Here is a 26,047-nt window from a genome sequence, read left to right as displayed (position 1 = left end):
GGGGTGGGCCTGGGAAGTGCATCTGAGGGCTCCACGGAGGATTGCTTCTGAAAAGGCGAGTCTCTGCTCCCAGTGGCCTGGGCGCTCTGGGGGGTCCTTGGACTCGCACCAGGAGGAGCCGGGCAGGCCGGTGCCCAGACAAACCGGTCACTAGGCATGGCGGGAGGTGCTCGCCAGGGGGCGGTGTGAGCTCAGGACGGAGGCTCCGGCTGCGGAGACCTGGGGGTCACCGAAGACCCGGCCCCTGCGCCTCGAAGCCACGGCTCTCCAGCCCCAGCCCCGGAACCTGAGCAGACACCTTCGCAGACGTGATTGAGGGAAGGTCCTGGAGATTAAGGGAGCTTATCCTGGATCATCCCCAGGGGCCCTGAACGTGCTCACAAGTGTCCTTTGGAGAGAGGCAGGGGGAGAACTGACGGAAGAAGGCGGCAGGCAGCAGGGTGCCCGGGAGCGGGGGGCACAGGCCCGGGATGGAAAGCGAGGAGCCGGGAGGGAGCCGTCCCGTGTCGCCTTCACTTCGGCCAGGGAGACGAGCGTGCAGGCCCGAGGCTTCAGGAGGACAGTGCGTCCTCGCCCCACGCTGTCACCATCGCAGCAGCAGCAGCAGCGGCGGCGGGAGGCAGCCCCGGCTCCGCCGGCCTCCGCCGGCCTCCGGACAGGCACCAGGCGGGGCCCGGGAGGTGTCAGCCTCCTCTTCCCTCTTCATCTCCAAGGCACCGCTGCAGGAGCTGAGCGCGGCCCCCCTCGGGGCTGCAGGGCCCTCCCACCGCAGCCCTGCGGGTGTCACAGCTCCTGACAGGACGTGAAAGGCCTGGGCGCCGGCTTCCTCCGGCGCTGGGACCGCGCTGCTCACCTCCTCACCGGATGGGGTGGCAGGCCGGGCCCGGCAGCAGGCCCGGGGCTGACAGGCGGGCGGCCAGCGGAGGCCCCGGCCCGGCCGGCAGAGGGGGCTCCGGACTGAGACCTGGCTGCTCCGAGGCCGGACCAGCAGCCGCTCCCCCCAGGACGCCCGGGCCCACAGGGAGGGCGGCTCCTCCCTGATGTCCCGGCCCCCTGGCTTTTAGCAGAAATCACGGCCTCAGGGCTCTGTCCAACACGTGTCCAACACAAAGGGGCTGCGGAGACTCAGGAGGAGCGTGTGGGTGCGGGACAGGGGGGAGCACCTGGCCTGGCGTCTGTCTGCGGCCGGCCCGGCGCGGCTCCGGCTCGGCTGGCGGAGGCAGCGTCCCCCCCCCCCCCGCCTCCCGCCCAGCAGCGTCCCCCCGCTGCCTCCCGCCCAGCAGCGTCCCCCCCCCGCCTCCCGCCCAGCAGCGTCCCCCCCCCGCCTCCCGCCCAGCAGCGTCCCCCTCCCCCGCCCTCCCGCCCAGCAGCGTCCCCCCCCCGCCTCCCGCCCAGCAGCGTCCCCCCCCCTGCCTCCCGCCCAGCAGCGTCCCCCCCCCTGCCTCCCGCCCAGCAGCGTCCCCCCCCCTGCCTCCCGCCCCAGCAGCGTCCCCCTCCCCCCGCCTCCCGCCCAGCAGCGGTCCCCCCCCCCCCCCCCCCCCGCCACCGCTCAGCAGCGTCCCCCTCCCTGCTCCAGCCCAGCAGCGTCCCCCTCCCCCGCCTCCGCTCAGCAGCGTCCCCCACCCCCCCGCCTCCCGCTCCCCACTCCTGGGGGCGGCCTGGCCTCCCGGACCCGCTGCACCTTCCTGCTCTGGAGTCCCAGGGGAGGGACTCAGGCTGGTGAGGAGGCTGTGGTGTCAGTGAGGACACAGCCTGGGGGGCACCCCGAGGAGGGCGAGGGGCTGCACAGCGGTGGCTGTGGAGGAGGTGGCCGGGCCGGGACCTTGAACTTGAAGGGGCCCGCAAATGTGGGGCTCTCGGTGCCCGCAGACAGACACAGGAGGTCTGGGCCGGCCCAAGGCCCTGCCCGTCAGCAAGCTCCCGGATGCTGCTGGCCATGGACCACACCTTGGGCAGCAAGGGGAGGGGGTAGCCAGAGCCGCCGCCTCCCTCTGCTGCTGGGGCTCCTGAGGGCCCCGCCGGCACAGACCAGCCCCGCCCGGGCCACACAGGCCCCTGCTGCCCGCACCTGCCTGGCCAGGGCCCAGGCTGGCCGAGGGAGAGCGGAGCGGGCAGCACCGTCAGCGTGGGGCTAGGGCAGGGTGAGTGTTTTCAAAACTTGGGGGCTGGCTTTGATCTGGGGGGGGCGGCCCTGGGTCAGACCGGTCCTGTGGCCGTCCCAGCACCGTGGTGCCAGCGTGAACCAGGCCTGTGTGCGGAGGGGCGCACTGGCAGGTCAGGGGCCCTGGGTTCTCTCGGGCCGAACCGCTCAGCGGCGTTTGCCAGGGTCCCGCGCGGTCACGGCAGAGGCTCCCGCAGCTGCAGTCTCGCTCCGGTGCAGGCAGCTCGTGACCGGCTCAGGGCCAGGCCGGCGTGGCTTCCGGGGACCGAGCTGGACGCCGCCAGCCAGGGAGCCGCACGGGCCCTCAGGGTTAGCAGGCTTCACCGTTAACCCTGAGGCCCGGCCCGGCCTCTGCGCCGGGGCAGGCTGCCCCAGAGACGCTTCCGGCCGGACACGCTCTGACACCCCGAGCTCCAGGACAGCCCACGGGGACATGGAGGGCCTCCCCGGTCATTCTGTGGCACCTTCTCCTGTTTCCCTCTTTGCGGCCCTTTCTGGCCCCACTCCGTCTCCACACCAAGAAGAACGTGCAAACGTGGGAGCATGACGCTGCTGCTTGCTCACCCTCCTCCACGCTCCGCGCCCTTCCTGCCCGTCCCCACACGTTCTTCCGAGGCTCAGCCCCTCTTCTCGCAGCCCCAGGACCTTTGCACACACTGTCCCACCTCCTCAAACACCTGCCCCACCTCCTCCACTCTACCCTCGGCCACAGGCCCTCTCTCGGTCCTGCCCAAGCTCGCATGCAGCTGTGCCCGCTGTGTCCTGGTGTGTGGTCTGAGTCCTGGGCAGATTTAACCAGGCACGAAAGGCAGGTGACAACATTCCTGGTTAAAGAAGAACATGGTGGGAGAACCCTTCATCGCAGAGAGGAGAAAAGCCATCCTGACTATGACACAGAGTCCAAAGCCAACGAAGACAAGACTGGAAATCCGATCACACCCAGAAAATTCTACCGAAAACAGCAACAACACGCTCACAAAATCTGAAGACAAAGTGAAAAACTATATTTCCAGCTTTTTAAAAAAATATATTTTATTGATTTTTCACAGAGAGGAAGAGAGAGGGATAGAGAGTTAGAAACATCGATGAGAGAGAATCATCCATCAGCTGCCTCTTGCACACCCTCGGAGAAGGGCTTCCTTCCGTGGCTGACACGCGTCCGTGGCTCTCCCAGTGTGTGTGCCGCAGGAGAGAACAGGGGAGCTGAGCTGAGAGGGTGCCCTCCCCCCGTCCCCCCAAAAGACACCAGGGGGGGCTGCAAAGGTGAGGCTTTATGATGTGCCAGGCCTGGGGGGCCTAGGCGACCGCCGGGCAGTGACTGTGGAGAACTCCAGAGGGAGGACAGAGGGCCTTAATCTCGTGGTGTTACTGGGGGGCAGGGGGTCCCCGAAGTATGCCCCTGGGGAGGACGCCAGGCCTGGGATGGTGAGACCCGGTTTGTTCCTGTTGTGATTCAGCGACACCTCCTACCCTGAGGGCGAGCCTGCTCTATAAACAAGACGGTAACGGTTTAAGGCCACTGTCCCTGCGACTCTCCGGCGGCTCAGCGGTTCTGTTCCGCAGGTCAGGACTCCAGGCCCCGCACAGCTCCCTCCCACCCTGACCTGTGAAGACCCCCCTTTCTCCCAACCCAGGTTCTTCAGGAGCGCAGGCCGGGCGGCCCTGAGCCCGCGGGTCCTAGGTGCTCCGACTTCACCGGGGAAGAAACAGAGAGAACACCGGGCGGGAGCTCAGCGTCTCCGGAGGGAGGCGAACGGCCGAAGGTCACTTGGCAGCGGAGCTTGGCCTTGGCTTTAATTGACGGAGCCCTTGGCTGGGAAAATCAGCCCCAACGGCAATTATAGTTCAACGAGAACCAAGGGTTCAATTTACACCAATTAATTCGATGAGACACTTGGAGGACTTGGCGGCTATTATCTGAGGCTGCCTGCCTCCCGCCGCCCCTCCCCTCCCCGCACCCTCTTCTCCCTCCGAGGGCCTGGGAGCCCTGGGGGATGGGCACCTAGGCAAGGGGGAGCGGGTGCTGCCGCTGGAAATGCTGCAGTGCCGGGTGTGACCACCAGGTGGCGCGGCGGCTGTAGGAAGCCCTGCCCCCAGCGGCTGCAGAAAAACAGAAAATACAAATGAAAGACTCCTTGGCCTGGAAGCAGAGAGTGTGCTGGAGACTCCTGGCGCCTCCTGTCAAATCCGGGAGGTTTGACCTTCTGCATGAGCAAAGCCCAGGGAGTCCAGGAGGCACAGGGCAGGGGAGAGAACCGTTTAAAACACGTGGGAGGAGAAGGAAGCCAGAGGGCTCTCGGGTGCCTGGGGCTCAGCAGCCTCCTCCAGCCCAGCGGTCCTGCAGGAGGCGGGGCCGGGGCAGCGGGACCCTGGGGGCTGGCGGTGAATGCAGATTCCTGGGCGGGCACTGCGTCTGGCCGGCATCCTGTGGTCGCCGGTCCAGGCGCAGCGAGGGGCAGCCACAGGCAGCGGGTCCTCTCCCCGGCCGGAGACGGGCCAGCGAGGGGAAGTTCCCACTGGCCCGGGGGCGGCCGCACACACATCGGAGAGCACAGTCCTGTCCGGGAAGCGCTGCCGCGGCCGCTCCCGGCTCCGGCTACGCCCAAGGCCCCGGGGCTGCAGTGCGGGTGGCCCCTCTCTCCGCCGTTTCATTTATTTATTTTTACATTTTATCGATTTTTCACAGAGAGGAAGGGAGAGCTAGAAATGCCAATGAGAGAGAAACATCGACCAGCTGCCTCCTGCACACCCCCTACCGGGGATGTGCCCGCAACCAAGGTACATGCCCTTGACCGGAATCGAACCTGGGACCTTTCAGTCCGCAGGCCTGAGCCAAACCGGTTTCGGCTCTGTTTGCTGTTTTATTATTTATTTATTTATTATTAATTAATTAATTTATTTATTGGTTCATTCTTTTTTTAAATATATTTTATTGATTTTTTTTACAGAGAGGAAGAGAGAGATAAAGAGTTAGAAACATCAATGAGAGAGAATCATCGACCAGCTGCCTCCTGCACACCCCCTACCGGGGATGTGCCCGCAACCAAGGTACATGCCCTTGACCGGAATCGAACCCGGGACCTTTCAGTCCGCAGACTGACGCTCTACCGCTGAGCCACACCGGTTTCGGCTCTGTTTGCTGTTTTGAAACGTGCAGTGAGTTCCTGCCCGGAGAGCAGGGGAGGAGGCAGCCCGCTGTGCATCGGGCCTGGAACCCCGACTCCCGGCTCCTGTGATGCCGTCGTGGGGGCCCCGCGTCCTCTGGGGGCTCCTGGAGCTCAGGGTCCCCCGCCCACACTCGGCCGCGCCGGGACTGACCGCCGGCTCTGACCGCCGGCTCCTCGCACGTCCTGGGCGCTGGCTGCCCTCCTCTGACCCAGACCCCGAATCCCAGCCCACGCTGAGGTCTGGCTCGTCGCTGGCCCGGGGCCGGGGAGAGCAGGCTTTGTTTTATTTCATTTCATTTCATTTCAGTTCATTTTTCAGGCTTTATTTTACTTGTTGATCTTGTCAGTCCTTACCCGAGGATATTTTCCCATTGACGTTTAGAGCGTGGAAGGGAGAGGGAGAGGCAGACACATCGATGGGAGGCACTCATCGACGGGTGCCTCCGCACACGCCCCCACCAGGGCCGAGAATGGAGCCTGCCACGGGAGCACGTGGCCTTGGCCGGAATCGAACCTGGGACCTTCCGTCCGTAGATCGACGCTGTGTCCACGGAGCCAACCTGGCGAGGACCCCTGTGTGACCTCGGGCGCGCCGCCTGCGGCTCTGAGCCTGGTTCTCGCGGGGGATCAGCACCGCGGGTCTCTCCTGCAGCGAGTGGTGAGGGGGGAGCAGAGTGGTGAGCGCACAGCCGGGTGCACAGCAGCCCCAGCGCCCGCCTGGCCGCTGGGCCAGGGCGTGCGTCCACCCTCCCCTGCCCTGCACGCCCGCCCGCCCCGCGTCCCACAGAGGGCTCCACGGCCGCGAGCTGGTGGCCATGGTCTGCCCCCACCCCCCGCCTGGGAGCTGCATCTAAATACGGCAACCTGAGCCTCAAGTAGAAGCTCCCAAAATAGTGCTGCGGGCCTGTGAGCTGGGCCCCTGCCGCCTGGGGGTAAGGAGAGACTGGGCCCCCCGCCAGGCCTCCTCCCACTCCGACCCCCCACCCCCACCCCATCCCCACTCCCCCGCCCCCCTCCACCCCTATCCTCACCCCACCCCACCCCACCCCCATCCCACTCCCCCGCCCCCACCCTCCACCCCTATCCTTACCCCACCCTAACCCCCCCCCACCCCACTCCCCCGCCCCCACCTCCACCCCTATCCTCACCCCACCCCACCCCACCCCCACCCACTCCCCCGCCCCCACCCTCCACCCCTATCCTCACCCCACCCACCCCCACCCCCATCCCACTCCCCCGCCCCCACCCTCCACCCCTATCCTCACCCCACCCCCCCCCCACCCCCATCCCACTCCCCCGCCCCCCCCCCACCCTCCACCCCTATCCTCACCCCACCCCACCCCACCCCCACCCCACTCCCCCGGCCCCCACCCTACACCCCTATCCTCACCCCACCCCACCCCCACCCCCATCCCACTCCCCCGCCCCCACCCTCCACCCCTATCCTCACCCCACCCCACCCCACCCCCATCCCACTCCCCCACCCCCACCCTCCACCCCTATCCTCACCCCACCCCACCCCCACCCCCATCCCACTCCACCGCCCCCACCCTCCACCCCTATCCTCACCCCACCCCACCCCACCCCCATCCCACTCCCCCACCCCCACCCTCCACCCCTATCCTCACCCCACCCCACCCCACCCCCATCCCACTCCCCCGCCCCCACCCTCCACCCCTATCCTCACCCCACCCCACCCCACCCCATCCCACTCCCCCGGCCCCCACCCTCCACCCCTATCCTCACCTCACCCTACCCCACCCCACCCCACCCCCACCCCACTCCCCGAGTGGGCCGTCCGAGCCCGTGGCCAGAGACGCACACAGAGGGCCTGTCTCCCGTCAGAGGGGGAGCCAATCGGCAGCCTGGAGGCCAGGCCTCCGAGAGCCTCCTGGTCCCCCGATGTCACAGAGCACGAAATTAATTCCGCACAGACCCCCTGTGCGGGCTGCGGCCCGGGCGCTGACCGCCTACGTGGGAGGCGAGGAGACAGCCCAGGGCGATGGGGTGACGGTGAACCCTGGCCGGCTCCCAGCCCAGGGCCCTCCGGACACCGAGCTGCTTCCTCACCTGCACCCTCTGCCCCGTTATCTGAGCCGCGTCACAGGCAGAAGCTTCCCGGAGAGCGGGCTCTGCACACAACTGTCTGCTCTCCTTGGCCAACTAGGGGACCTCGGGCCCAGGCCCCCGTCCGGGCGTTCCCGAGCTCCCTGTCACCTCGCTGCACTCGGAGCGATCAGACCCACTCCTGTCAAATCCCCTGCTGCCCAGAACCCTGTGCCTGTGGCCACAATCACGCCTCCCCAGGCTCCCGTCACACGCAATAAATTCTCAGTGACTTAGCTGACACGTCGTCTGTTCTTGGATCATCATGGAATTAAACTAGACACCAGTAACAGAGAGAAATCTAAAAATCTCCTCAAACTAAGCAGCACATTTCTAAATGACCCACAGGTCAGAGAAAGCGTCACAAAGGAAGTTAGAAAATATTCTGAACTGGTTTAAAGTTTTAAATGACATATCAAAAATTGTAGGATGAAGTTAAAGCAGGGAGCAGAGTAAAATTTATATCATTAACTGCCTACATTAAAAAGGGAGAAATCTCTAATACATGAGGAAAAAAAGCAAATTACACCTAAACTAAGTCAGAGACAGGAAATAATAAATAGTACAAACTCAAGAAATAGAACCGAATCTATCACCTCTAATCACTGATTTGGAAAAGAAGAGAAAAGATACACATTACCAATATCAGAAATGAAAGAGGAAGCATCAGTACAAATCCTACAGACATTAACACGATAAGGAATAGTATGAGCAATATTTTATTACCAGCTTAGAGGCCCAGTGCACGAATTTGTGCACAGGTGGGGTCTGGCCAGCTCGGCCCCAGTCAGGGAGGATCGGGGCTGGCCTGTCAGGAGGAGAAGATGGCAGGAGGTTGGCTGGCCAGCCCACCCCCGATTGGGGTGGGGGGTCAATTGGGGGCCAGTGACCTGGGGCAGGGGCCATGGTGGTTGGCTGCCTGGTCCCGCCCCCTATTGAGGTGGGGTGGCAATCAGGGGTGAGGCTGGCTACGGGGGTGGCTGCAGGCCAATCAGGGTGGTGGGGGCCCATTGGGGGCATGGCCAGCTGGGGGGAGGAGCTATAGGAGGTTGGCCGGCCAGCTCTGCCCCCTATTGGGGTAGGGGGGTGCAATCAGGGGCGGGCCAGCTGGGGGCTGTGGGCCTATCATGGTGGGTGGGCTGATCGGGGGCGGGTTGGCCAGGGGGAAGGGAGGGGGGTTTGGCCGGCTCACCCCACTCTTGATCCGGGGGAGAGTCCAGTGAGGGCAGGCCGGCAGCGGGAGGGGCTGCGAGGTGCCGGTTGGCCCCAGGCCCTGATCAGGCCGGTTCGCTGGCCACTGTGGGTGTCATAGTGACCGGTGTTACAGTCTACGATTGCTGGGTTTTTATATATATATAAATCAGACAACTTAGATGAAATCAACACGTTTCTTGAAGGATACAAACTACCAAAGCTCACTCAGGAAGAAATAGATAACAAAGCTAGACCTGCATCTATTAAAGAAAGTGAACTTATGGCTTAAGGCTTCCCACAGAGAAAATCCCAGGTCTTTTTCGTTAGTGGTTTCACTGGTTAATTCTGCCAAACATTTAAGCAAGAAATACTACCAGTTCTACTCAAAATCCTCCGTAAAATCGAAAAAGAGAGAACACCTCTAAATTCATACTGTGAGGGCAGCATTACTCTGATATCAAAATCAGAAAACACACACATCTATGTTTATAAAAGCCAAGCAGCCGAAACGCTGGGTTGACCGGAAGGACCAGGCACTATGACATGCACTGTGGCTGGCTAACCCCCCACGTCCCCCCACCCCCGCTGGCCCAGGCCGATGGGCCCCATCGGGGCAGGCCGGCCGGACCTCACCTGCACACACATCCATGCACTGGGCCTCTAGTAAGAAAAGGAAACTACAAGTCAATATCACTTGCAAACACAGACACACAAATTCTTAATAAATATTTAGGAAATTGAATCCAACAATATATTTAAAAGGGCAACACATCATGACCAAGTGGAGTCTGTCCCAGGAATTCGGAGTTGGTTTAATATTCAAAAATCAAGGTAAACAAACATAATTGCTAACAAGCCATGGGATCGTCCCAACAGGAAGAGCATTTAGTCCTTACAAATGGCATTCTGCGCACTGGGAACACTCACTCCGCCCGAGAGAGGCCACCTGTGGAACACCCGGTGGTGCACGTGCTTGATGGCGGAGGCCTGGGCTTCCCTCAGTTATAAATGAATCTAGGACGTCCACTTTCATCCCTTCTGTCCAACACTGGTCCCAGTCAGTGCAACCAAGGCAAGAAAAAAATAAGTGAAAGGCACACAGATTAGAAAGGAAGACAAAACGGTCTCTATTGGCAGATGACGTAATGGTAGAAAATACTTAAAAATCTACTGAAATGTTCTGATCCGTAGTCAGACGCATTATCCATTGCACCACTGGCCCAGTAAAATCTACTAAAATGTTACTCGAAATAATAAAGGAGTTTAGTAAGGTTGCAGGATACAAGGTCGATATACAAAAATCTATTGTATTTCTGTATGCCAGTAATAACCAGAAAATACCACTAAACAGCACCGGGCAGAAAGGCAAGATCCATACGTACACTAAAAACGATGAAACATTGCTGAAGAGTTAAAAAGAAGACCTAAATAAATGGAGAGAGATACCGTGTTCATGGATTGGAAGACTGTTGCCAAGATGTCATTTTTCCGCATAGGAATTGATGGATTCAGTGCAACCCTAGTCAGATGCCAGCCCAGCGTGCCGGGTGATACCACGCTGAGTCCTGGGCCTGGCAATGAGGGGGGGAGCCACGCAGGGCTCACCAGGCTCAGCGGGTGGCGGGGCTGGAGCGGCTTCTGCCTGCCTGGGTTCCGGAGGAGGGGCCTAATGGAGCCTGTGCCTTTCCAGCCAGCCACGTGTAGCACCTACAACTCCAAGAGCTGAGAACGGACTTCCCGTCAGAGATACAGCTGTCGTGGCTCAGGAAAACCCCTTGGCGAGGCCACGGGGGAAGGTGAGACCCTGAGGACACCTGTTTTTGCAGAAGAAAGAGCAGCAGAAGGGACAGAAGAGCAGACCTCTGTGGTGGGGGAAGCAGAGGAGAGAGAGGGTGGGGAAGAGGCTGCCGGTGGAACCCATAGGCCGAAGGCGGCCAGCAGGTAGGACTGTGCAGCCCATGCAGGCAGGGAGGCCCTCAGGGCTGTGGGAAAACGTGCCCTTTGTCTCCTCCAGCCTCAAGGACTTAGGCAAACGGTGCGTGCATGTGCACCTGTGTGCATGTGTGTGCGTGCATGCGTGTGTGTCTGTGTAAATGAAGGTGGGGCTGCATCCAGGGTACAGGGGCATCCAGGACAGAAACACAGGATAATCACAGGCCCCGTGGCAGACAGACGGCGGGGACAGGGTCCTTCCAGGAGCCGGGAGGCCCCCTGCACCCTCCGCCCAAACCGTCCTGCATTCTGCTCCAGCGGCCCGGTGGGAGCAGCCGGGGGGCCCAGGGCCCTGTTCCCCGCCCTCCAGGCCTTCGAGCTCAGAAAAGAAGAACGTTCGTTAAAGCCACCACGCCCAGCCGGCGGGCTCCGGGTGAGCACCGGCCTATAGACCAGAAGGTTCCAGTGGGTTCCAGGTCAGGGCACAGCCCCAGACTGCAGCTCAGGCCCCAGCAGGAGGCAGCTGATCGATGGATCTCTCTCATCGTGGATGTTTCTCTCTCTCTCCCCTTTCCCTTCCTCTCTGATCGCAATAAAAATAAAGACATGGAGGGAGATGGATGGTGGCAAGGCCTAGTGCCCTGCCCAGAGCCAGCCTCGTGCCCACCGAGAGTTAACAGTGGGATGGCAAGCTGTTTGTCAGCTAAAAAGGCCCAGCCTGGACGCGGGCCAGCCGCTGGGCAGGGGCACGGCTCCAGGGGAGTGGCAGGGGGCAGGGCGGGGCAGTACCCGCATCATCCCGCCTTGTTGAAAAGTTAACAGGCGCCAGCTGGCTGCCGTCAGCTGCGGGCAAAGCCCTCACCCAGCGCGGGGGCAGCTGAGTTCGGATGCGTCTGGTTCTGCCAGCCGGCGAGCATCGCGATTGAATTTTAACACGAGGAATCGCGTTGACACGAGGAGAGCGAAGTCCCCGCGGAGGAGGCGGCCAGGCCTGCGGGCGGCGCCGGGCACTCGGAAGGAAGGAGCCGGCGGCTGCCCAGCGCCTGCCCAGCGCCGCGGTCTCCTTGACCTACTTAGCGGAGGCTGTTCAGGGGCCAGGGCGCCGGGCGGGGCTCCGGGGAGCCGGGATGAGTGAACGAGCGAGCGCGGCTGTGGCTGGGGCCGCGGAAGCTCCCACCGGGGCCATTAAAGGCACAGACACACTCACCCCAGCCCGGGCCCGGGACACACTCAGCCCAGCCCGGGACACACTCACCCCAGCCCGGGACACACTCAGCCCAGCCCGGGCCCGGGACACACTCACCCCCGCCTGGGCCTGGGACACACTCACCCCAGCCCGGGACACACTCACCGCAGCCCGGGACACACTCAGCCCAGCCTGGGCCCGGGACACACTCAGCCCAGCCCGGACACACTCAGCCCAGCCCGGGACACACTCAGCCCAGCCCGGGACACACTCACCCCAGCCCGGGACACACTCACCCCAGCCCGGGACACACTCAGCCCAGCCCGGGACACACTCACCCCAGCCCGGGACACACTCAGCCCAGCCCGGGACACACTCACCCCAGCCAGGGCCCGGGACACACTCAGCCCAGCCCGAACACACTCACCCCAGCCCAGCCCTGCCTGAGGGCGGAGCCGGCCTGGCTCCCGGACCAGCGTGGAGGGGCCGCGGGAAGATGCAGCCAAAGCCGGCGACAGCTCCGGCGTGAGGCGGGCAGGGAGCAGGGTCCTGTTGACGAGTGCCCGCTGGGTGCCCAGAGATGGGGCGGTGACCCAGATGCTGCAGGGGTGGGCGTGGGGCTCTGGTCCCCACTGCCACCCGGTGGCCAGAGCGGGCAGACCCTCCGAGGACTGTCTTCCTGTCAGGAAAACCCATTTTACAGACGAGGAAATTGAGGCCCGGGAGCCCGATTCAGAGACCAGGGAGCCTGCCTGCCTCTCCAGGCCAGGCCGCTCTGAGCACAGACCTGCACCCCGAGGCCCGGCAGAGGGGAGGGCCGAGGCCGGCCCAGCGGGCAGGGGCGGGGGCAGCAGGGGGTTTGGGGTGGCGATGGCCCTCAGGGGGGAGAACAGGCCTTGTAGGAGTCGGTGTTCTGTGGGGCCGGCCCGGGGAGGAGGGCTCGCCCCGGGCGCTGTGTCTGCAGCACGGGGAGGGGGGCATGGCAGGCGGATCGGGACGGCTGGGCAGGCAGGTGCCTTCAGAGCCCACGGAGATGGGGGCTCAGCCGGGGCCCTTCCCGGGGGGGGGGGGGTGCGGCTGCCGCCGGTCTGAGGGGTCCCCTGTGCTCACAGCGGGGCCTGTGTGAGAGGGGCCCGGGCAGGCCGGGGAGAGGCAGGAAGGCTCCTGGAGCCTCGATTTCCTCGTCTGTAAAATGGGCGCCGTAGCCCTGCTCGGCAGTGTGTTTCATGATAAGAAGACAAAGTTCTGCCGAAACCGGTGTGGCTCAGTGGACAGAGCGTCGGCAGAGGACTGAAGGGTCCCGGGTTCGATTCCGGTCAAGGGCATGTACCTTGGTTGCGGGCGCATCCCCAGTAGGGGGTGTGCAGGAGGCAGCTGATCGATGATTCTCTCTCATCGATGTTTCTAACTCTTTATCCCGCTCTCTTCCGCTCTGTAAAAAAATCAATAAAACATATATTTTTTTAAAAAAGAAGAAAAGACAGTTCTCAGAGGGTCTGCACCTCCTCTGGCCCTCCGGTGTGAAGTGAGGACATTAACAGAGTCTGGGGTCTGGGGACCCCGAGTCTTGAGCGAACGGAGGGGGCCGTGGCGGCCGTTGCCTCCGGCCGGCCACCTGGACTCCACCTGCTCTGCTGGCCCAGGGCTGCCTGAGTCACCGGCCGCCCTCCCTCCCCGCCCGGCCGCCCTCCCTCCCCGGCCGTCCCCCCGCCCGGCCGCCCTCCCTCCCCGCCCGGCCGCCCACCCTCCCCAGCCGCCCTCCCTCCCCGGCCGTCCCCCCGCCTGGCCGCCCTCCCTCCCCGGCCGTCCCCCAGCCCGGCCGCCCTCCCTCCCCGGCCGTCCCCCCGCCCGGCTGCCCTCCCTCCCCGGCCGCCCACCCTCCCCGGCCGCCCTCCCTCCCCGGCAGTCCCCCCGCCTGGCCGCCCTCCCTCCCCGCCCGGCCGCCCTCCCTCCCCGGCCGCCCACCCTCCCCGGCCGCCCTCCCTCCCCGGCTGTCCCCCCGCCCGGCTGCCCTCCCTCCCCGCCCGGCCGCCCTCCCTCCCCGGCTGTCCCCCCGCCCGGCCGCCCTCCCTCCCCGGCTGTCCCCCCGCCCGGCCGTCCCCCCTCCCCGGTTGCCGTCCCTCCCCGGCCGCCCTCCCGCCCGGCCGCCCTCCCTCCCCGCCCGGCCGCCCTCCCTCCCCGGCCGTCCCCCCGCCCGGCCGCCCTCCCTCCCCGCCCGGCCGCCCTCCCTCCCCGGCCGCCCTCCCTCCCCGGCTGTCCTCCCGCCCGGCCGCCCTCCCTCCCCGGCCGCCCTCCCTCCCCGGCCGTCCTCCCGCCCCGGCCGGCCCCCCTCCCCGGCCGCCCTCCCTCCCCGGCCGCCCTCCCTCCCCGGCCGCCCCCCCTCCCCGGCCGTCCTCCCTCCCCGGCTGTCCCCCCGCCCGGCCGTCCTCCCGCCTGGCTGCCCTCCCTCCCCGGCCGCCCTCCCTCCCCGGCCGTCCTCCCGCCCCGGCCGGCCCCCCTCCCTGGCCGCCCTCCCTCCCCGGCCGCCCTCCCTCCCCAGCCGCCCCCCCCTCCCCGGCCGCCCTCCCTCCCCGGCCGTCCTCCCGCCCCGGCCGGCCCCCCTCCCCGGCCGTCCTCCCGCCCCGGCCGCCCTCCCTCCCCGGCCGCCCTCCCTCCCCGGCCGCCCCCCCTCCCCGGCCGTCCTCCCTCCCCGGCTGTCCCCCCGCCCGGCCGTCCCCCCGCCCGGCCGCCCTCCCTCCCCGGCCGTCCTCCCACCGGCCCGGACGGAGCAGCTGCCGTCGCCATGGGACAGGAGGGGAGGCGGGAGGGGGAAGAGGAGGGAGGAATGGCGATCTGGCCGGGGAGGCCCCGGGCGCCAGGCCGGGAGAAGGAGAGGCCGGGCAGCTCGCCTCCTCCGCTCGGAATGACGCCACCGCCCTCGTCCCCACGGCCGGGCTGGCCTGGGGCGTGAGGGCGGCTGGCGGTCCCTCGTTAACGCACACCCGTCCCGCTCCGTGCCCCCCACTCCCCGCCCTAGGGAGGTGTCTGCAGCCTGTCTCCCCGACCCCACGCCCATCGGCCAGCACACCCACTGCCAGCTCGGCCTCGCCGCCCGCGCCCTCAGCACCGCCCTGTCCTCCGCGGGCGAGGCTGACCCTCTGAGCCTGGCCTCCAGGCCTCAGCCTCCGACCTCGGGGAGCTCCGGGTCCCGGACTCGACAGGCCCTCGGGCTGTCCGATGCCTCCGTCTCCCCTCCCTCCAAACACCACCGCCCGGGAGCTGCCAGCCGGCCAGGTCCCCCATCCTGTCCGGCGTCAGGAACGCCCCGCACCCGCCCGCCCGCCATGCTCTCCCCTCAGCTCACATCCGCTGCAGCCAGTCAGCGCGCCCGGGCAGCCCCCTGCCAGCCCCGATCCCCTCGTCCCTCACGGACGCACTCCGCCTCCGGGACCCCCCTTTCAGCGTGTTCTCCACACAGCAGCCGGGGGTCGCCCTAAAACCCGTGCTCCTCGCCCCACAGCCCTGTGAGATCTCTATGTCTCTGCCCCGTACCGGCTCTGCCCGGCCCCATCCCACTCTCTCACGCTCACTCACTCTGCCACGCGGCCCCGGACGGCTCCCTGAGGCACGTGCTCCTCCCTGTGCTCGGAGTACCCCCCCCCCCCCCCCCAGGCACCCTGGGCCTCGTCCCCAGAGAGGCCTCCGCACGCAGGCGCCTCGTTCTGTCCGGGCCCTGCTTTCCACGGAGCCCGGGCAGGGACTCTTGTTCCCGGCGGCTCCCCGGCCAGGAGCTCAGCGACGTTCTCGGCGAACGGACGCAGGAAAGCGCTCAGGTCCTCCGGGAGGCCCAGGGCGACCACAGCCACGCTGCCGGCGGGGGTCAGAGCTGGCATGGCGGTCCAGGAAGAACCCATCGTCATTTCTAAGCGAGAAGCATAAATTCTGGGAGGACAAGGCCCATCGCTGGGGAGTCAGAGTCTCAGCCGAAGGCCGAGCAGCAGCCTGAGCTCAGCCAGCGCGCGGGTCCCTGAGCCGCGGGGCCGGCCGCCCCCCTGCTTCCCCTAAGCCCCGGCCAGACATGGGAACTGCGCCGAGGAATGGCCGGCGGGGCCCAGACGCAGCGCGGTTCGGTTTGGGTGTTTGGGGCGTTTGGGGTGCGGGCTGGGCGAGGCCTCTGAGTGTGGGAAGCAGGCGGAGCAGACACTGAGCAGCAGGTGAGCGGGGCCTCGGTGCCGGCGTGGCTTCCCGCCCTGGGGAGGCCGCACGGCCGGCTCCGGGCACCGCAGGGGCCCGTGGACGTGAGCGGCACCCAGGGGTCCGGGTGCGAGAACCGCTGGGCCGGCTCCGGGGGAGGCAGGAGGCCAGCGAGGAGGCCGCGGCCGTGCTCCGGGCGAGGCCGCCGGGCGGGGAGCGGGTGGCTGTCCGGTGCCCTGTGGCCGGGCCCAGGACTCCCGGCCCAGGGCGTGGGGGCGTGGAAGGACGAGGGGCAGGGCGGCCCCTGCACAGGAGGCGGCGTGGGCAGCAGGGGGGAAGGGGGCTCAGCTTTGGCGGGAGATGTTCATGAGGCCGGGACACACACACACACACACACGCACATGCACACAAGCACATGTGCACACGTGCGTGCAAACACGCACACACGCACACACACGCACACACCTGCGCACACACAGGTCCTCGGTGCACGGATGCGCTGAGGCTCCCGCCAGCCCACGGTCAGGAGGATCCAGCGAGGCAGACCGGGTGCGAGGGGCGGCTGCAGACCAGGCAGAGCCCGGCCCACACCCGCCAGGGCCCGGCCGGCAGGCGCCCTCACGCCGGGTTAAACTTTGACGGGGACACGCTCGCTGACCGTCTTCCCGAGGAGCCACCTGGCCCGCTCCGTTCCAGCCGGGTGACTGCCGTCTCAAGTTCACGGCCGAGGAGGCGCCAGCGGCGGGAGCCGCCCGGAGTGACAGCTGCCGGCCCGCCCGGCGGGGGGGCTGCACGCCTGGGCCGCCGGCCGCCCCCGGCCCCCGGGCAGCACCATGGCCTTCGCGGAGCTCCTGGAGCGCGTGGGCAGCCTGGGCCGCCTGCAGCTGCTGCAGGCCGTGGCGCTGGCCGTGCCCATCATGTGGCTGACCACGCAGAACGTGCTGGAGAACTTCTCGGCGGCCGTGCCCGCGCACCGCTGCTGGGTGCCACTGCTGGACAACAGCACCGCCCGGGCGGGCGCGCCCGGCGCCCCGGGCCCCGACGCCCTGCTGGCCGCGGCCATCCCGCCCGGCCCCGGCCCCGGGCCCCACCCCTGCCGCCGCTTCCGCAGCCCGCAGTGGCAGCTCCTGGCGCCCAACGCCACGGCCGCCAACTGGAGCGAGGCGGCCACGGAGCCGTGCGCGGACGGCTGGGTGTACGACCGCAGCACCTTCTCCTCCACCATCGTGGCCGAGGTGAGCCCCCGGCCCGGCCCTCAGCGGCAGAGCCACTGCTCGCGCCAGCCAGCCCCGGGACCCGGGGCCCGGAGACCGCCCGCCGGCCCCGGCCGGGTCAGCAGGTGACACGGGTGGCACCTCTCACCAGCCGGGAGGCAGGCGGCTCCCTGACGTGCCGCCAGCTGCTCGGCCTGCCAGCGGCTCAGGGGCGACCGTGAGGCTCCGGGGTGACCGCCAGGGGCGCGGGCAGATCCGGGCGTGGGAGGTGGCCCACAGCCGGTGGGAAGGGGCTCTTTGTAAAGAACCGGAGGGACGAGGGAGGGAGGGCGGGAGAGGAGGCAGAGAGGCCGGGCCCCAGGGAAGGCAGAGGCGAGCAGTGACAGCCTGGCTGTCCCACGGGCCCTGCCCACAGCCCTCGGGGCCTCAGGCTGCCCCCACACCTGCTCCCCGCCTCCTGAGCTCTGCCCCTCTCCCCGCAGTGGGACCTGGTGTGTGACTCGCAGGCCCTGAAGCCCATGGCCCAGGCCATCTTCCTGGCGGGCGTCCTGGTGGGAGCCGCAGTGGCCGGCCAGGCCTCCGACAGGTGCGGACCCCCCCCCCCCCGGGCAGGCTGCGCCCTCGTCCGGAGGCCCGCCTGTGGGCCCCTCCTGCACCAGCTGGCTGTGCGCAGGCTCACCCTCTGGGCCGCGGTTTCCCGGCTCCTGGGGTTGCGGGGGGCCGTGCTCATCAGACATCACGCTCACACCTGCTCGGCGCCCCGCCTTCGGCCGCCCTGCTGGCGGGAACTTGTTCCCCCGACAGCACCATCGTGCCCACCGGTGCCCAGGAGCCCCCACGGGTGGAGAGCGTGGCTCTGGTCCCGGCTGGTGTGGCTCAGTGGATAGAGAGTCGGCCTGTGCACCGAAGGGTCCCGGGTTCGATTCCGGTCACGGGCACATACCTTGGTTGCAGGCTCCTTCCGGCCTGGGCCCTGGTCGGAGCCTGTGCAGGAGGCAGCCGATCGATGTGTCTCTCTCACATCGATATTTCTCTCTGCCTTCCCCTCACTATCTTCCACTCTCTCTAAAAGATCAACCGAAAAATATTCTCAGGTGAGGATTAGCAAAAAAAAAAAAAGAGTGTGGCTCTCACCCCAGGTGTCATTTTATTTTTTAAAATATCTTTATTGATTTCAGAGAAGGGAGAGGGAGAGAGAGAGAAGCATCAATGATGAGAGAGGATCATTGACCGGCTGCCTCCTCCACGCTCCCCAATGGGGAGAGAGCCGCACCCCAGGCATGTGCCCCCGACCGGAATCGAACCCGGGGCCTTCAGTCCGCAGGCCGATGCTCTATCCACTGAGCCACACCGGCCAGGGCCGCAGGCGAGCGAGCGCGCGTGGGCCTGGTGTCCGCTCCGTGGCCGACCGTGGCGTGCGCCCCTCCCGCTGTGACAGGTTCGGGCGCCGGCTGGTGCTGAGCTGGAGCTACCTGCAGATGGCCGTGTGGGGCTCCGCGGCCGCCTTCGCGCCCTCCTTCCCCCTCTACTGCCTCTTCCGCTTCCTGGGCGCCCTGGCCGTGGCCGGCGTCATGATGAACACCGCCACGCTGCGTAGGTGCCCGGCCGGGGGGGGGGGGTCTGGCCTGGGGGGGAGGGGCCGGGCAGAAGGGGGGGCCGGGCCGGGTGGGGGGGGGTGGCCCCGGGCTGGGTGGGGGGCGGGGCCCGGGCGGGGAGGGCCCGGGTTGGGGGGCCCGGGCGGGGAGGGCCCAGGCAGGGGGGGCCCAGGCAGGGGGGGCCGGGCGGGAGGGCCCGGGTTGGGGGGCCTGGGCGGGGAGGGCCCAGGCAGGGGGGGCCGGGCGGGGAGGGCCCAGGCAGGGGGGGCCGGGCGGGGGGGGCCCGGGTTGGGGGGCCCGGGCGGGGGGGGCCCGGGCGGGGGGGGCCCGGGCGGGGGGGCCCGGGCAGGGAGGGCCCGGGTTGGGGGGCCCGGGTTGGGGGGCCCGGGCGGGGAGGGCCCGGGTTGGGGGGCCCGGGCGGGGAGGGCCCGGGGTGGGGGGCCCGGGTTGGGGGGCCCGGGCGGGGAGGGCCCGGGTTGGAGGGCCCAGGCGGGGGGGGCCGGGCGGGGGGAGAGGGGGGCAGGCGGGGGGGCCCGGAGGCGCGGGGTGACTCCGTCTCCCCGCAGTGATGGAGTGGACGTCGACCCGAGCCCGCGTCCTGGCCATGACCTTCAACTCGCTGGGCTACAGCTTCGGCATGGTGCTCATGGCCGCCGTGGCCTACGGCGTGCGCGACTGGGCACGGCTGCAGCTGGCCGTGTCCCTGCCCTTCTTCCTCTGCTTCGTGTACTCCTGGTGGGTGCCCCCGCCCGCCGCCGCCCTCCCCTCCCCCTCCCCCTCCGCCCCGGGGTGCTGAGAACTGTTGATACCTGGTGAAGGGGGGATGTGGGACCAAAGACCCTTCTCCAGCCTGACCCCGGGGCAAGCGGGAAGCTGGGTGCAGGTTGGGGTGGGGGGCGTGGTCGGCTCAGGCAGGAGGTGCAGCCATGCAGGCGGGTGTGCATCCGGGCCCAGGCCCGGCTCCCAGGTGAGGCAAGGGAAGGCCCATGGCGTCGGGAGGGAGGCAGGAAGGGGAGAACAGGGACCCCCACCTCAACCCAGCGGAGGGAGGAGGACGGAGAAGGGAGGAGGGAGAAGGAGGGAAGAGGAGGGAGGAGGAAGGAGGGAGGAGGGAAAAGGAGGGAGGAGGGAGGAGGGAGGAGGGGGGAGGAGGGAGGAGGAGGGAGGAGGAAGGAGGAGGGAGGAGGGAGGAGGGGGGAGGAGGGAGGAGGGGGGAGGAGGGAGGAGGGGGGAGGAGGAGGAGGGGGGAGGAGGGAGGAGGGAGGAGGGAGGAGGGGGAGGAGGGAGGAGGGGGAGGAGGAAGGAGGGCCTGCTGGGAAGGAGGGCGGCTGCCACATGTCAGCGCCATCACTGCTGCCCGGGCATCACCCCCGAGTCCAGGGCCTGTGGACACAGTGAGGCCACCCCGTGGGGCAGAGGGGCGACAGGGTCAGGAGGCTGTGGAGGCCGGGCCCCGGGCACCCACAGGCAGTGCCCCCCCCAGGTGGCTGGCGGAGTCGGCGCGCTGGCTGCTCATCGCCGGCCGGCTGGAGCAGGGCCTGCGGGAGCTGCAGCGGGCGGCCGCCATCAACGGCAGGAGGGCCGCGGGGGACGCGCTGACCATGGAGGTGAGGCCTCGCCCGCAGGCCTCGCCCTGCCCGCACAGGGCCTTCGCGGGGGGGCCCGGGATAGGGTCTGGGCGGCTGGAGCGGCCGGCGCTGACACTGCCCCTGCCCGCAGGTGGTGCTGTCCGCCATGCAGGAGGAGCTGCGTGCGAGCCGGGCGCCCGCCGGCCTGGGCAGCCTCTGCACGGCCAGGCTGGGCCTCCGGACGGCCGTGTCCATGCTGTGCTGGTAGACGCCCCTCCCCCCGGCCGCCCCGCCCCCGCCGCGCCCCCGGCCCCGGCCCGTCAGGCTCTGCTGGGTCCCGAGGGCCTCTGGGGGCTCTCGGGCTGGTCCCACTGCTCCGGGGGAGGGGGAGGGGGGAGGGGGGAGGGCGGGTGCTCGGGCACAGGCCTCCGCCCTGCGCCTCCACCCGGGGAGTGGCCAGGCGGGCGGCTCAGGCAGCTGAGTGCGAGAAGAGAGGAACAGGAGGATTCATCATGAAGGCTCTGAGGAGTCAGAACTCAGCACCAGAAAGCACACCCTTAGTGTGGAGGGACCAGGAGGCGGGGGGGTCTTTTCAGAGCCTGGGAGCCAGGGCACCCAGCAAAGAGGCCTCAGCGCCAGCCTGCTCAGGGACGACAGAGCCCTGGAGGGCACAGGGCACCCAGGGCACCCAGGGCAAGGGGGGGAGGAGCCCCCTGCTTCTCCCCGGCCCCGCCTCCAGCTTCTCCCTGCCTCCAGCTTCTCCCCGGCCCCGCCTCCAGCTTCTCCCTGCCTCCAGCTTCTCCCCGGCCCCGCCTCCAGCTTCTCCCTGCCTCCAGCTTCTCCCCGGCCCCGCCTCCAGCCCCACTGGTGCCTCCCATTGGCCAACCCTAAGGAGGCCGCACTGGCAGGGCCCGGGAAAGGCGGTCTCGGAGACACCCTCTGCCATCGAGGCCACGCGGGTGGAAGGGGCCTGAGAACTAAGCCCTGGACGGCCCCCCTCAGCCTGACGCCCCGCCCGCCCCCAGGTTCGCCTTCGGCTTCACCTTCTTCGGCCTGGCCCTGGACCTGCAGGCCCTGGGCAGTGACGTCTTCCTGCTGCAGGTCCTCATGGGAGCCGTGGACACGGCGGCCAAGCTGGGCACCCTGCTGCTGCTGGGCCGCCTGGGCCGCCGCCCCACGCAGGCCGCCTCGCTGGCGCTGGCCGGGCTCTGCATCCTGGCCAACGCGCTGGTGCCGCGCGGTGAGCCGCCTGGCGCGCTGCGGCCGGGCCCCGGAGGCGGCCTGCGCCGGGAGCAGACCCGGCCCCTCCGCGGAGGGCGCTGGGCCAGACCGCCCGCTGGGGAGGCGGCGGCCGGGGAGGGCGGGGCCTGACCGGGCAGGGGAGCAGGGATGGAGGGGCGGGCGACACTGTGGAAACTGTGGAGATGGGTAAGGACTCGGCGATGAGTTGTGGGGCCGGGGGCAGGGAAAGGGGGGCAGGAGGACCCCTGGGTCTGGCTCTGGGCGTCTGGGTGGGAAACAGACGGGGGGATTAGAGAGGGTGGCTATGAGGTCACTTAGGCCACGTGCATGTGTGGGGTCTGGGACACCCCAGCGGAGGGGCAGACATGGGGAGGTCAGGGAGAGCGCCTCCAGCTGACGCTGGCCCTGCCGTCCTGTCTCCACCACAGACATGAGGCCCCTGCGCTCGGCCCTGGCCCTGCTGGGGCTCGGCTGGCTCGGGGTGGCCTTCACCTGCGTCTCCGTCTACACGGGGGAGCTCTTCCCGACCGTGCTCAGGTGAGGGCGGCCGGCCCCCGGGGGCGGCCTGGGCGGGGGGGGGCGGGGGGGGGCCAGGCCCGGGCTCAGCCTTGTGTGTCTCTCCCGTGGGGTCCCCTCCCGGGCAGAGCAGGGCCAGGCCGTGCTCCTCACCGGCCACTGTGCCCACAGGATGACCGCGGTGGGCCTGGGCCAGATGTCAGCCCGAGGGGGAGCCATCCTGGGGCCTCTGGTCCGGCTCCTGGGCGTCTACCACCCCTCCCTGCCCCTGCTGGTGTACGGGGCGGTGCCCGTGCTGAGCGGCCTGGCCGCACTGCTGCTGCCCGAGACCCAGAACCTTCCGCTGCCCGACACCATCCAGGATGTGCAGAACCAGTGAGTAAACCCGGAACCCGGGAGGGGGGCCTGGCCACCACCCCTCCCTGGACGGAGGAGAAGCAGAGGCCCAGAGAGGGACGGATCGGCCGGGAGTCACACAGCGCGTCTGCGAGGGACGGAGGCCGAGGGCTGGGTCTCCCGGCTGACAGTGAGGGTCGTGTGCCCTGTTCGTTCTGTGGCCCAGCCGCCCCAGCTCCACCCGGAGAGCATCAGGGCGAGGGGTGCGGCCGAGGGCAGGATGGCCATTGTGGGGTCTTCCCCGGCCCCGGACTCTGCCCCCATAGCCCCGAGATGCTGGTCACTGCCCATCGCCCTGCACCTGGGCCCTGACAGCAGCAGGATCGGCTGAATCCTCAGGATGGACACAGGTCAGAGGTCAGGGGTCACTGCACCTTCAAGACACAACTCCTCCGCCTCCCGGACAGGTCGGTGAAGAAGGCCACGCAGGGTGCCCGGGGGCCGTCTGTCCTGAAGTCCACGCAGCTGTAGGCTCCTGAGCGCCGGCGAGGGCCAGGGGAGCTGCCGTCCTCCGCTGACGGCAGGAGCCGGAGGCCGGGACTCCCGGGGGCCGGCCCCCGGCCAGCCCTGCTCTCACCGAGGAGCCGCCTCCAACACAGAACGGCAACGGCCAGCGTGACTGACAGGAGGCCACTAACTCCACTCGCGGGTGCAGAGGAGCCAGGCCGGGCCGGGGACGGCCGCCTGCGGTCCCAGCGGCCCTCCGCCCGGGCTCAGCGGGCTCAGCGCTCCGAGGCGGGTCGGCACCCGTGGTCAAAGCCGCCCGGCTTCTCCGCCTGAGGGCTCCCAGGGACGGCGTGCTGGCTCCTGGCCCCTCCTCTGCACACTCGGCCACACAGCCAGGCCCGCCTGGCGGCCACGTCTCCTCCTGACCCGCCCCCCCCCCCCCGCCACCTCTCCACACGCCACGGCCTCCCAGACCCAGGCCGTGTCCTCATTCCAGGCCCAGGCCCAGCCCCGGGTCCGTGGAACCCGTACCCACAGCCCCTCCACCCCCGACTCCCACCCCCAGCCTGCGAGTCCCCGGGGGCCCACTCAGAGCCGGCGGCAGACACAGCCGGGGGAGACGAGAGCGAATAAAGGAACAAGGACTGGCCCTCAGGACTCGGCGATGGGCCCCCGGTCTGCCGGGTGGGGCTCCTGGCTGGGGGCCCTTTTCCAGGCTGCCTTCCCGCCCCGCGGGCCCCTGAGCAGCTGCCCTCTGCCACCGTTATGGGCCGGGCACCAGGCGGGCACCTCTCCGTCCATCTTTCCCCGGGGCCTTCGAGGTGGGCTCTGCCGGATCCCAGAGGGGAAGCTCAGGCTCCGGGAAGCAGGTGCCCGTGACCTCAGCCAGGAGGGGCCGCGGGCGGCGGGCGGGGCCTCCCCTCCGAACCGGCGAGGTCCCCGCAGGGTCCTGAGGGCCTCGCTGCCGTCCTTCCCGGCGGCCGCAGTCCTCAGCCAGGGCCCGGCCCCTCCACCACCAGGGGGTGCCGTCACCGGGCACGTCGCGGAGGGAGACGGTGCGCCTCGGCAGCAGCCACAGGCCTGCACCGCGGCCCGGCGCAGCCCCCCGAATGGCAGGCCTTCCTGGGGCGCCCCGGCTCCATGTCCACCTCCGGGGGACGTCCCCCCAGGAGCCCAGCACGGCCGGCCCAGCTGCGCTCCCTCCCCCGGGGGCTTGCAGGCAGGTCCTCCGGGTCCAAGGCTTCAGGCAGACGTCTCTGCTAGCTCCCTCCCAGGCCTGTCCTGTTCCCCCCAAGGTGGACTCTCCTGACTCCGCCCCAAGTACTAACTGCATGAGCGACGTGCCTGAACTGCCACCCCCGGGCCAGCCAGACCCCGAGGCCCCGCCAGGCCCAGGGCCGAGGTCAGCGCCAGGAGCCCCAGACAAAGGCGGGGAGGCCGCAGGGACCATCTCTTACCGATGGGTAAACCGAGTCAACGGCAGGTCCAGGAGCTTCTCCTCGCACCGCCGAGCCTTTGAGGCCCCCCCCCCCGCCCCCCGCCCAGCCAGGAGCTCCTGCCTCCCTGTGCAGAGGGGCCCTCGGCCTGCAGCCCCCCTGCCCTGCACTGCCTCCTCTGGCCCCGGCTCCTGACGGCCGGTCAGGGCTGTTCTGAATTTCTGAAGTAAGGATGCTCCTTCCCTCCTTGCCTGCTGCCTGTCTTTCTTTGGCGGGAGGGGCAGGGGCAGGGCACCTTGGACAGAGCGGCGATGGAGGGCCCGGGCCGGCCGGCCCAGCCAGGGCCTCCGCCAGCTTCCCCGCAGGCGAGCCCTGGCCTGGGGGATGCCGGCCTCAGGCTCCGACTGTGAGCAGCGAGGGAAAGGGCACCGGAGCGGCTGGCTAGGGGGGCAGAGAGGTCAGGCCACGGAAACCCAGCCCCTAGGCCTCTGGGGAGGACTCCAGGACCTGAGGCTACACCCCGGGGGGAGGGGGTCCCAAGACAAATCTGCCTCCCAGAACGGAGGGTGGGAGGGGCTCCAGCAGGGATGGAGCCGAGGGCCTGGGGTGTCTGAGCTGAAGCATGGACTGGGTTTGTGCGCGGGCACATGCATGGGAGCGAGCTGGGCAGAAGCAGACGCTGTGGGGGATGGAGACAGGATGAGGCGGGCCATGCAGGGTGATGGCACCCATGCAGGGTGATGGCACCTGCATGGCGGGCCATGCAGGGTGGGGAGGGGGACCGATCCCTGAGCAGAAGCAGGAGCGTCTGAGCCCCCTTCCTGCTCAGGGCCTGGCAGCCGCCTCCGCCTCCACCAGGGAGACGGGTGCACGCCCCCTGCACCCTGCCCTCCTGAGGGTGCCGACACCCACTCACCTACCGCCCCACCTCGCACCCGCAACCCAGGGGCTTCCAGACAGGCCTGGCCGGTGGCTCCGGTGGTTAGAGCGTGGCTCTATTCCTGGCCCAGCACACGCGAGAACCAGCCTGTGACTGTCTCTCTTTCGCTCTGCCTTCCTCCCTCTAAAACACCCACCCAGCGCCTCTCAGCTCGCCTGGGCCTGTGTCTCCACGAAGGAGCAAGCCCCCGAGGGCGAGGAGCACTGGGTCTCCTTCCTCCCGCAGCCCAGGCGCTGCCCAGGCAGCCAGAGGGGACCACAGAGGTGAAGTGAGCACAGGGTCCCGACCGCGCAGGCTGCGGAAGGAACAGGCTTGGGGTTAGGCAGGACTGGGGGCAACTGTGGCCCGGCTCCTGACTCCCCACCTGGAGACCAGGGGCAGCCAGGGCCCTCCCCCCACCCAGAAACCGGCCTCGGGGGCCCTGTCCCCTCTGGGAGGAGCCAAGGTGAACAGGGTGACCCAACCAGGGCCAGAGACCAACGGGCTGCTCCTGCCCTGTCAGCCGTGCAGCAATGAGGAGGAATTGCCCCCGGAGCCGCCATGCTCAGCCCCGAAGTCTGGGAGCTGCCGGCCGAGGCTCTGGGCCAGGCCGGGCCCCAGCAGCCCCGCCCCGAACAAACGGCACGGGACCTTCGCGTTTGGAAAGCTTTTGTTTTCTTTTCCCACACATTTCCGGGGTTGGGGTGTTTTCCAAGACTTAGACACATTTGTTAACAAAGAGAAAAAAACCGGGGAGCAGGGAGCCCATGGGCGGGCAGGGACCCCGGCAGCGGG

General features: G+C 68.3%; 1 protein-coding gene and 1 long non-coding RNA gene across 3 annotated transcripts; both read left to right on the top strand.

Moving 5' to 3' along the window:
• Positions 1-3,795: 3,795 nt before the first annotated feature.
• SLC22A12 (solute carrier family 22 member 12) lies at positions 3,796-23,240 on the top strand. 2 transcript variants are annotated; one of them, XM_036430511.2, is made up of 11 exons: positions 3,796-3,835; positions 16,749-17,154; positions 17,616-17,719; positions 18,572-18,726; positions 19,295-19,463; positions 20,212-20,335; positions 20,448-20,560; positions 21,322-21,536; positions 21,967-22,075; positions 22,226-22,429; positions 22,858-23,240. In XM_036430511.2, the coding sequence occupies exons 2-11, from the start codon at positions 16,753-16,755 to the stop codon at positions 22,919-22,921; spliced, it is 1,659 nt and encodes a 552-aa protein (XP_036286404.1). In that variant the 5' UTR covers positions 3,796-3,835; positions 16,749-16,752; the 3' UTR covers positions 22,922-23,240. The 2 variants fall into 2 exon arrangements, with proteins under 2 accessions (XP_036286404.1, XP_045434886.1); XM_045578930.1 differs by lacking the exons at positions 3,796-3,835; positions 16,749-17,154; positions 17,616-17,719 and adding an exon at positions 18,850-18,856 and having other exon boundaries at positions 18,623-18,737; positions 19,252-19,463.
• Positions 5,272-24,607, top strand: LOC123652034. Its single transcript, XR_006741057.1, has 3 exons — positions 5,272-5,284; positions 12,601-12,603; positions 24,443-24,607. It is a non-coding gene; the product is annotated as an uncharacterized LOC123652034 (long non-coding RNA).
• Positions 24,608-26,047: the final 1,440 nt, after the last annotated feature.

The sequence above is a fragment of the Pipistrellus kuhlii genome, unplaced genomic scaffold (genome assembly GCF_014108245.1).
Source record: "Pipistrellus kuhlii isolate mPipKuh1 unplaced genomic scaffold, mPipKuh1.p scaffold_m20_p_109, whole genome shotgun sequence".
In the NCBI taxonomy this organism is placed as follows: Eukaryota; Metazoa; Chordata; class Mammalia; order Chiroptera; family Vespertilionidae; genus Pipistrellus; species Pipistrellus kuhlii.
This window is presented reverse-complemented; position numbering and strand designations above follow the sequence as displayed.

Coding starts and splice junctions, on each gene's coding strand:
- SLC22A12 (XM_036430511.2), top strand. CDS start 16,753: ATGGCCTTCGCGGAGCTCCTGGAGCGCGTGGGCAGCCTGGGCCGCCTG. Junction 19,464..20,211: donor CTCTGCTTCGTGTACTCCTG/GTGGGTGCCCCC, acceptor TGCCCCCCCCAG/GTGGCTGGCGGAGTCGGCGC. Junction 22,430..22,857: donor ATCCAGGATGTGCAGAACCA/GTGAGTAAACCC, acceptor CCTCCCGGACAG/GTCGGTGAAGAAGGCCACGC.